Source organism: Priapulus caudatus, unplaced genomic scaffold (genome assembly GCF_000485595.1).
Source record: "Priapulus caudatus unplaced genomic scaffold, Priapulus_caudatus-5.0.1 Scaffold387, whole genome shotgun sequence".
NCBI lineage: Eukaryota > Metazoa > Priapulida > Priapulimorpha > Priapulimorphida > Priapulidae > Priapulus > Priapulus caudatus.
In genome coordinates, this window is record NW_014577448.1 from 205,119 (window position 1) to 216,148 (window position 11,030).

The window sequence follows — 11,030 nt, forward strand, 5'->3', positions numbered from 1 at the left end:
ACTACACACGCACCTGCGCAGCAGAGTAAATGCTGAAAGGACATAGTTATACATAAGCGGTATATAATCACGGCTTCAGTAAATTTCACATCGGTTTTTTGCTTCTAATGGTTTAATAGCGTTTGCAATATGCAGGATTACAGTCAGTAAGGTCACAATTTAAAAACTTTGCTTGCCCTCACCGACCCAGGCTGAAATGTTTGGGTAGGTAGGTCGGCTTTTTTTGAGGGCGGTGGGTCTTTTTACAAATTCAGCATGGTGTCAACATGCTCGTGTGTGCTTGTCTGGAGATACCTTTTATGTTGAATGTTGTTTTACTGGTACATATAATGTATTGCCTACAGATTTTAACAATGTACAGTGATACAATTTGTTAAAAGAAAAGAAAAAAAATATCAATAAAATGTTTGTGTCGGCCCCTTTTTGGTGGGTCGGTCGCGGTGAGGTAACAAACAATTATATTATTATGGCCCAAGCACTGAGCAGTGTGAGAGTATATAGATAATAGGAATGATGAAACATAATTGCAGTAGTTGGAGAGGAGAGATACTCACGTTTAAACACTATACATGGTTATGGGTGAAATATTGGCGGGTTAAGCTTGCAGTTATCGAAAACCAATCGATTCTTCAGTGAACTGATATTGCACTGATCTTGTATCTTGTATTGATATCATCCAAGTGCTATTGAAAATTAATCGTACGTTGATGCGGCGCGTTACACGTTAGTAAAATTTTCCAGGATCATCTTGTGAACCTCTGGTCATTCTCGCGGCAGCAAACAACTGACTTCCCTGGTGATTCCAGCTCCGAACGACGCCATGACTGTCAGCAACTTAAAAAAACATATTCGAGAAGATTAAATTAAGAAAATCACTTAATGACTACGCTGAAGATGAAACACTCGCTAAAAACACTGAAGGGTACTCACCAATTATATTTCACAAGCATACATTAAATTAGGCATTAAATATTATTACCGAATATTAATGGTATCATTGACATATGATATATATATATATATATATATTATATATTATAGTATCATACAACACACTGATCGCATAGTGCTATTACAATACGACTGCAGTATTTACTGAACACTGTTGTGACGAACTAAAGTATTGTTTTCGCCTCCGACACCACAGTTAGAGGTACGGTCGTGACCACACGGACATGCAATCTACGACTCAACACCGCCGCCGACGCGGACCGGTGCCTACACGAGACATGTCAATCTACGACATCAACGCCACCGACGACGCGACCGCTGCGCTACACGGAGACAATGCAATCTACGACATACACGCCACCGCGACGCCGACCGCGTGCCTACAATGACAATGTCATCTACGACGATTTCACGCCACCGCGACGCGACCGCCTGCCGTACACGAGAGCAATGTCAATCTACGACATCAACGCCACGCGACGCGACCGCTGCCTTTACACGAGACAATGTCATCTACGACATCACGCCCGGACGCGACCGTGCCTTACAGCGCAGCATTGTCAATACTTCACGACATTCAACGCCACCGACGACACGACCGCTGGCTACACGAGGAACAATGTCACATCTACGAATCAACACCACCGCACGGCTGGACCGCTGCCTACACGAGACAATGTCAATCTACGACATTCAACGCCACCTTGCGACGCGGACGCTGCTCCAAATACGAGACAATGTCAATCTACGACTATCAACGCCACCGCGACGCGACCGCTGCGCTTAAACCACGGGACATTGTCAGTCTACGACATTTCAACACCACCGCGACGGCGACCTACACCAAGACAATGTCAATCTACGACATAAATGCGACCGCCGCCTACCTTCGCCCACTCGGCGCTCTCGTCCAGCGGACTGCCGTCGTTGTCCTTCGCCGCGGCGACGGGCAGCGCTTCTCCTTACTGTGTCGGAGCCTTCACGACGGCGCTGCACTGTCATTCATCGGTGGATGGCTTCTCCCTCGCCCGCGCTCGCCGCCCGCCCGCCCGCCCGGTGCGCAGCGGCGCTCGCGCGGAGTTCGGGGCGTAACGCGCCTCGCTGACTACCCGGCGGCACGACTGATCGGATTCGTTTACCCGAGAAGGAGGCTGCTTGCATCCGCGTATCACAAGTGTTGTTGAGCATCTACGCTGCGTTTTGCTGTTTACGACGTTGCGCGCAACTTTTTGCACAGAGTGCTCACCTGGGTCTAGGGTTGCACCACAAGCTTCTTGAGCAAGTCTTACAGCCGTCGCTGGATGCAGCATGCTGTGTACATATCATGTAGCATTGCGTTTGATCACACTGGACAACGGGACAGTTCGGTTTGCTCGCATGCAACTGTGAGTTGCGGTGGAGCGTTTACCACTTGGCACTGCTGTTCCATGTCAGGATTTTGCAGAGACACCGTATCTATTGCCGCGAATCTCCACAAGCCACGTTGTGCATGCAGACAGCTTGTGGTCGGATTTTCAGACACCACTGGAAGCGAGATGCCTGTGTTGGGCGTTGCTCCAGCGAGCCACATTTAGAACTAGAAGCAGTGTCCGTGTCTGGTGTTGACTTTTCAATAACCCAATATTGGAAGGAGTGACTGTCTCTCAGTTGTGCAGCACACACTGGGATGCAGGGTCTGCGTTGGGTTTTCTAGGCAACAGTAAGCACAGTCTCTTGTCTGTGCATTGATTGTTTAGTAATCACACAGAGCAGAGAGGGGGGGGGCATGTGTCGGCGTTTTGTCCGCAACCACCACTGGGATCAGAGTCTATCCTCAGTTTTCCAGCGCCGAGTAGAGCCAGTAGGCCATGCCGTCTCGGGTTTTTTACAGGCAAACCAACTTGGAGGCAAATCGGTCTCAGTTATGACGACGCTATATGGCGCAGGATAGCGTCCCTTGGCAAGAAGTCCTGTTGATCGACGGCACAGCTTAGCTGAGACGGCCGCAGAGAAATCTTGTTACAACGTCTTTTATTTACAGCGTCAAGAAGTGTTGTAAATAAAAGTGCGTGTTTTCGACACGAGGGGCCAATCGAGGCTAACGAAAAGAGTAACGTCGTTTGGAAGCAATTTCAACGTTAATTCCACTCCCGATACTGACGACCCACTTCCTAGTGTTTACCACCGGGAATACGAATTAGCTGGCGTTTCTTTGTCGGCGTACGCCCCCACGTTTCGAGTGACCGTGCGCGAGTTCTTTCTCTACCCTACTGCGCTATACTGTAGGGATGAAAAGAGACTTGTATAGTATGAGGTGAACAGACGATCTTTCCTCTGCACACGCGGACGCTACTCACGCTGTTCTGTTTCTCGGCGTGTCAGGGAGGAGATCTGGTGGAGAGCGCAGACCTGAAGGAGATCGGCATCAGCGACGACAGCCACCGGCAGACGATTGTCCGCGCCGCGCGCGAACTCCCCGCTGTCGCGCCGATGTGCGAGGACGGCGGCGGCGGCAGCGGCGGCGCCCCCTGCTCGCAGACCGTCGAGGAGTGGCTGAGGTGGCTGTGCCTGCAGGAGTACGACGACGCGTTCCGCGCGAACGGCTTCACGAGCATGGAGCGAGTGCACAAGCTGTGGGAGCTGGAGCTGGTGACGGTGCGTCGTATGCCGTGGTCGAGTTAAGCCTATAGCGCAGACTTGCGACTTTTTCGTGCGACTCGGCTGCGATTCTAGAATCGCAGTCGAAATTGCTGTGAAATCACTATGTCTGCGGGAACGTGCAACTGCAACTCGTAGCGATTCTGGTCGCTTGCAACGAGTTGCAAGAAAATCAAACTGGTTTGATTTTCAGCAACTCGTCGCTCCCAATCGCTTCGAAATCGCTTGCATGCACACACACGGTGAAGCGTGCGACCGATCGCATGTGGTTGCAGGTTGCAGCGACGAGCAACCAAAAATCGCAAGTCTGCGCTAGGCTTTACGCATGCTGTCGCGCAGCTGTAGGGAGTTTTAGTTGATTCCTTCACTAGAGATGGTCATAATTTTAGACTATTTTGAATTTTTCAATTTTGCGACACGACATTTCGATCGTCAGCGATCGTTGTCTTACAAATATCCTGAACGTGAGATGATACACAAACTTTAATGTGAAAACGCGTTGTTAAAGTTTTTGCGTAGGATATTTGTAAGATGGTGATTGTTATCGAGTTTTCTCGATATCCTCATCTGATGGCAATTTCAAATGGTGTTGTTCAGGTTCTGGAGATAAATATGGTTGGGCATAGGAAGAGGATGCTGGCTTCGTTAGGGGAGAGGCGGCCCCCGTCATCTGCTTCCACACGCTACTCGTCCGAAATCCGAAGTGTTGACCTCAGCACTACAGTGAGTAGCTTTCTTTCTTGTGTATGACAGGGTGGTAACAGCCATTAGCTTGCATGCAGAGTATTGCTTACGTATGCACTGCCAGGTTTCTCTATGACGCAGCTTTCTCACTCATGCCTCTATTCCCAATGCTTACTGATTCTCTGCAGTTTCTTCATTCTTTTGTATCTGTTCATTTTCCGATAATTGCTAGAGAATAGGTTCTTCAAGTATGGTTTAAATAACCTCTTTGATGGCAGTGAAATATGTGGTATCTAATAGCTATTAATTTTGTCGTAGTGTTCTAAGAATGTCGGTGCTAGTGGTGGCAATCATATTAATTAGAAAGCAACGGGGCATAGCGTGCAGTCAATGCTTTTATAGATCACTAGCCTGAACCTTAATCCCTGTGATCCACAGTCAAGTTTGGTGGTCGTTTGCTCTAGCTGCATCCATAATTGATCAATAATATCTCGTGGATAAATGTATATCCCTTTAAATATAACGCCATGTAGTCTGTCCGGAGTGCACATTCATACCTCCTGCCAATAAATATGGTTCCGCCTCTTGTGGCAGACCGAGGATGCTATGCCTAGCCTCTCATCTAAGCTAGACGACCTGACCTTCTTCAAAGACTATACTAAAGTCCAGCTGAGCTCTCTTTCCTCTGCGCAGCAATCGAAGGATGTGCTTCCCAGCACGTCGTCCCTATCAACGTCTGCCAGCTATGTAAGTGATCTACTGATATTTATTTGCTGGTTTTGTCAGCTTGGTTTTGCTTGTGGTGTGAGAATATTTTGCAGTAGACAAATCGTTTTGAAAATATTTCTCGTAAAGTATCCGTTTGGATTTAGGGTGATTATTCAACCCATCATGCTCTGCTCTGTGCATCTTAAAACGTTTTATGTTTGCTATGCATTGACACTAACTTATAGTTGGCTTATATACTGACATATGTAGCTAATCCTTAGGCAAATGTTATATTTGATCCTAGATTGAATTATAGTAGCAGATTATATGTGTAATTTTTGTCTGTCTGTCAATCTCATTGCAAAGGCTAAAGGCATTCTTTGAACCACGTTGATCCGTTGAATCCGAACACATGATTTAATCCTGTGTCCGATCTATAGGAGCCTGAGGCCGGGGCTGTTTCGCAGGCCTCAAGTCACGCCACACTAGAGGAGAAGGAGAAAACAAAGGAGAAGAAGAAGAAAGCCAGCCCTGCAAAACAGTGGCGGCACAAACCAGAAGTTCTAACGAAAGGCTGCTGCAACTACAACGTTCTGGTAATTATTTTGCTACTGGAAACAACACGGCTTGGTCTCTCACCTACCAGGTCATATCTAATCCATTTTGGTAATGTGTAAGGGTGCCAGATGAACTCTTACAACTATAAAGTGCTTGTGAGTATTTTGGTGATGGGCAAGAAACCACACTAATTCCATACATTATCAAATTAATTATTTTTTCATTGATTTTATCAAATATCTTCGTTGTTATCATTTTGTGTTCGATCTCTGTAAATTTTAATAGTAAGGCAAACTGTGGATATAAGATGACTTTGCCAATAGGTGTCACTAGTGTCCTACCAGCAATTTCGATCTTCTCTAGCTATAAGCAAAACACATTGCAGGGCGAGTATATTCTAACCTACGTAGCTTCAGTCTAAACATAATTAAACTTTTAATGCAGTCAAATATATTTAGTGCCGTTTCAAATCTGATCACATCATACTGCATCAATTATGATGAAGTGACATTCCTTGCCTTTTTTTTCTCTGCCATTGCTGCAGTATCTTGGCTCGAGGGTTGTGCGTGATGTCAAGGGCTATGAGTCGACTAAAGAAGCTATCGTTCGCATGAAGGTAAGCAGCTTAGCATCTATTATTACCGTAATCTGCATTTTCACATTTTTCATCGAGCAAAAGCACTAAAGAATACCTGGTAAAAGTTTCACGAAGTACACTTCAAACTTGAGTTAGCTGTCACGCACTTCTAGGGTTAATGTCCGTGTAGGTTCCCAAGTCTATGACGGTACTTATCTTCAATATATGTGCCTATGTGGTGACCTGTATATCGTGAAAAATGTCTTTATTTTTTACTTTGCTGCAAATTACAGACACGGCATAAAAAGGTAAGAAAACCATAAAACCAGGTTGCAGGCTGGTACATGATAAAATCCCTGTGTAATTTATTTGTTTTCTGGTTGTGTTACTTATATGGGTTTTTATGTTTTTATAATAACTTATATATTGAGTAGTCCATTCTATAAGGTGATTGCACACTTGTTGCTAGCTGTGTATGTGGCATATCTTTTCCACATTTTGTATAATGTTTTAAAATGTTGCCTGTTTCAGGAGTCTACCAGAAATATAGCCAAGTTTCCTATGATTACGCTGTCTATTTCACACAAAGGAGTTAAATTTATCGACAGCCAGTCTAGAGTAAGTAACAAACTCATTACGTTACCCAGAAAATAAGAGAATGTTATATTATAGTTTATCTTCGGATGACGTACATTATGTAACATAATAGACTCAGGTATGAGATTCTTCCGCGGATCCGCGGAAATCCGCGGATTTGACAGTCCCAGGGGTCGATTTTGTGAAAAATCTAAATTCGTTGAGAAAATTGGGAGGGGTGTAACAATGTAACAATTTAAATTATATACCCTCAACAGCACCTGACTGTAGACTGTAGAGTGTAGACAGTAGGCTGACAGCGAAGTATACAGTGTATCTGTTTTTGCGTACCAGAAAAGAAAATCCTTAATGTTCACAGGCTGCAGTAGAGGGGCAGACATTTGAAGTAGCTGATCACGTAACGACCATGCCTGGCCTGGGGGCCGGGTTTACATGTTGCTGCGTGCATGTTGTGTGCATGACTATGCACTGATTGTTCCATTCGCATTGTGTTTTTTTCATTCAAATCTGGTCGCAGCAAGGCAGCTTATGTCTGAGTAAAACAATGCAAGCGACGGGTGGAAACAGAAAAATATCATTATGTCTAGACATTTAATAAAAAAAACTTGCCCTATTTTCAGCCCCCTGATTTCCTATTATAGTTCGTTTGTTCCTTTTGAACACTTGAAAAGGTGATTCAAGAGTCTCCTATAATTTGTCTAGAATAGCTTAGAATGCACCAAATTGCACCATTCTTTTAAAAAAATTCCGGGGGAGCATGCCCCCGGACCCCCCTAGCATGGCGATGATCTACGGTCTTCGCATTTACATTTCAGCTGAAAATTAAATTATCCAATCTCATCCCTGAATAGTGTTGCCAATATCGAAAGTAACTACATGGCATATTGCTGTTTGGAGAATATCAGAAGTTGTGTTTCTTTGCCACCAGATGGTGATAGCAGAGCATGCAATTAGGAACATCAACTGTGCCTGCCAGGATGCAGACGATCTCAACTATTTTGCCTACATCACTAAAGATCTGGACAAAGCTGAACAGCACTACTGTCACGCATTCAGTGTGAAGAGTACTGTAAGTATTATCTGTTTCTATATATATTCACCTGTTATTTCTCCTACCTCCTAGAGGTTATTTATCCTACCAGTTCTGCTCCTATTTCACGCCCCAGTCTCGTCCATCAATGATCTCAGGTATTCAGAATGTAGTTTTCATGCTTATTGTAGACAATTGATACGACTGACGTCTGTGAGTTTTGACGGGTCGCTTACAGATCATAATTAATTACATATCATTTTTACACAGTTTTTTACACCTCAGCGTGAGAAAATGAGTGGACGTTCACCCGCGAACAAAACTCTCCGCTACATCCATAACTCTTCAAACTCTATACGTTTATTTATTTTACGTACATTTTATGTAAATTATTATGTATTTGTATATAAATATATATATATATGTATATAAAATATATTATATATCATATAATAACAATTTGTATATAAATATATATTTATATATATGCGCGACCTCCGATGCGCGGTTACCGGTGACGGTGGTCAGTTTTTGCGAGTGACAAACTTCCGCGCCTTGGCCGTAAGTCGGAAGACGGGACGCAGACGCCCGTACGCTGGCCAGCGGCAGCGTTTGATGTCGCCGCCGCCGCCGACATCTGGTAGCAGCCTGATCGATTTCATGTACAGGCTTCCTCGCGATTCGCAACTTCTGTATAAACTACCGCCGTGCCGCGCAGCCAGCTGGGTCGAGGCGGCAGTGTAGTCAGGGTGCGCGCGTGTGCGAGAGAGAGGCGCGTCTTTCTCTCTGTTGCGGGGAATGTCGCCGCCAGCATCTTCATATTTTGGCTTCTTTATTTTGGCAGTGGCCGAGGGTGTAACTTAGCTGGGCGACTCTTCATTAAGTTCCACTCGATGTACGTAAGGAAGGTGACGATGACCCTGTTTTAACTGTCCATCCGCTGACCATAGACTCTAAAGTACTATACCACACGTGAATGAACTAAAACTAACTCCTATATAGCTATACTGATCCTTATTGTCGACCTGTGCTCTGCTTCATTAGGATATAGTGGCGCGGAATATCTCCAGGCTTCGACACGCGGTTATCTGCCCCTCAAACGCTATTCTGAATATTTAATCGGCATCTTAACATCAGAATTGCTAATGTAATTACTGACTGTATGTCGTTCATTGAATTGAAATTATGCAATGGTCGCTATACTGTTGGTAGTGGATACGTTGAATCTCAGTGCGGTGTGGAAGAATGTTTCATTAAAAGTCAGATCAGCGTTGGCATCTACGAAAGGATGACATCAATATGGCACCGCAGCTCAGCACAAATGGATAAATATAGATCATCATTCATGCTATCGTAAAGGCGATAGATAGAAATAAATGAAAATGTGAGAACAGAGATGTGCAAAGAAGAGAAAAGCAAAATAAAGGAGATGAAATGGAAAGGAATAAAATTGAAGGGAAATGACAGGACGAACGAGGAAGACATGGCAATAGAATAGTATATAATAAAATGGAATGAAGTAGAATACAATAGAATAAGAGAAAAAACGAAGAGAAGAGAATGAACGAGAAGGAAGAGTGAATGGGGCGAGAGGAGAAGAGAAGAGAATGGAGAAAAAAGAAACGGCGGGGAAATGTGATAATAGAATGGAACCGAAGTAAATTAAGGCGTAAAAATGACGGAAGGACAGATAATATATATACATCTGATAGCCATTTAGGTATTAAGTTATGTAATATGTCATCTGCTAGCTATTGCAGTATTTTGTTTTATCATACATCATCTGCTAACCATCTATGTATTAAGTTATGTAGTGTATCATCTGCTAGTTACTAAAGTATTCGGTTATGTCGTATCGTTGCTAGCTATTGAAGCGTTAAGTTGTATCATACATTCTTTCCTAGCCGTTATATTAAGCTATTGAGTTGTATCATAATATCATCTGCTAGCAACTGAGGTATCATGTTATATCATAAATCATCTGCCAGTGACTGAGATAATAAGTTATATCACGTATCAGTCAAATCTACTGAGGCATTTAGTTGTATCATATCTCAGCTGCTAGTTACTGAGATATCATGTAATGTCTTCATCATCTAGTAAAGCCTCAGGTATTGTGCATTGTGTTATCTCACCCCCAAACTTTCGTATTATTTAGAGTCGCACATCATTTCATAATTACTAATTAGGGTCTCAAATAATGTTTTACGTCCTTTGCTTGGATATTAGATAATAGCTCTTGTCACCTGTTAATGACCCCAAAGCAATCGTCTGCTTTTATCTTCTGTCGACTCCAGCAATTGCGTGAATGTCTCGCACCGCATATTCTGTCGGCGTGCGTATTAAGTGATGACTCATGCATCATCCTCCGTAACTACTTAAGTATAGAATGGCTTATATCATCGTATATAACTATTTCAATGGCGATTGTGGCAATAGCAGTCACTGGCAGCCAGTGGCCTTCGCTGCACGGTTCGCTCGCTCGTTTTGTCTCGTTCAATTTTAAAGGAATGCTTTCGTGAGAAAAAGAGAGTGAAATAGAAACTTGAGCCGGTCGAAGTGCATTGCATACGAGTACTACTGTTACAACTCTGTGAGCTTGATCGTTCGTGTGCGCAACATCCCACTTCTTCTTTGTGACATTATCTGCCCCCATCGAATCCGCAGCTATTGTGTTTCCTGATGGCCGCGTCAGCGAGCGCTTTATGTCTGTCGTTTGTGATGGAATGCAGTCGAACTTCGTGCATAAAAAGTTGGTTGTTTATTTGCACACGGTTGCAGGTTTTGCGAAGGTGGTGGTGTATCAATGGCAACAATCCTGTCTGTGTGTTATAGCTTTCATTCTCCGCTGCGCTTCTTAAGTTGCAGTAAGCAATACTGCACCGTGTACGCGTAATATGAACGTTTAGTGTGTTTGGTATTTTGATACCGTAAACACGTTCTGTGATCATTGAGTCTGCAATTCAGCACTGGCTTAGAACAAAATTACAGAATATAGTCAATTGCGAAACAATACTCAAATATAAAGTCGCGCATGTTAATGTTCAATATTATTTTCAAGTAAGTTCTATCAATATAAGTTCAATCTTTTGGCATAAAGGTGACTACAAAAATGTAGGCTGGCGCTATTTAATAAGCCAGAATTTGTGGTTTTCTGCTCTCTACCACTCTACCCATTACGGCGCCCTCTCTCGTTACCTCTCGCCCGTTTGATTTCTCTCTCTCTCTCTCTCTCTCTCTCTCTCTCTCTCTCTCTCTCTCTCTCTCTCTCTCTCTCTCTCTCTCTCT

The 11,030-nt window shown here is 43.8% G+C and overlaps 1 protein-coding gene across 3 annotated transcripts in view; it reads left to right on the forward strand.

Annotated features, from left to right (window-relative positions):
- The window catches only part of LOC106809824 (ankyrin repeat and sterile alpha motif domain-containing protein 1B-like), a 19,616-nt gene that overhangs the window by 4,171 nt on the left and 4,415 nt on the right, over window positions 1-11,030 (forward strand). Inside the window, exons 3-10 of one of the 3 annotated variants that reach the window (XM_014813041.1) lie at window positions 3,313-3,585; window positions 4,186-4,311; window positions 4,867-5,019; window positions 5,421-5,576; window positions 6,083-6,154; window positions 6,409-6,423; window positions 6,647-6,733; window positions 7,641-7,781. In XM_014813041.1, coding sequence (XP_014668527.1) covers window positions 3,313-3,585; window positions 4,186-4,311; window positions 4,867-5,019; window positions 5,421-5,576; window positions 6,083-6,154; window positions 6,409-6,423; window positions 6,647-6,733; window positions 7,641-7,781 — 1,023 coding nt within the window. The remainder of the gene's footprint in view (window positions 1-3,312; window positions 3,586-4,185; window positions 4,312-4,866; window positions 5,020-5,420; window positions 5,577-6,082; window positions 6,155-6,408; window positions 6,424-6,646; window positions 6,734-7,640; window positions 7,782-11,030) is intronic. The other 2 variants (XM_014813043.1, XM_014813044.1) reach the window with 2 other exon arrangements.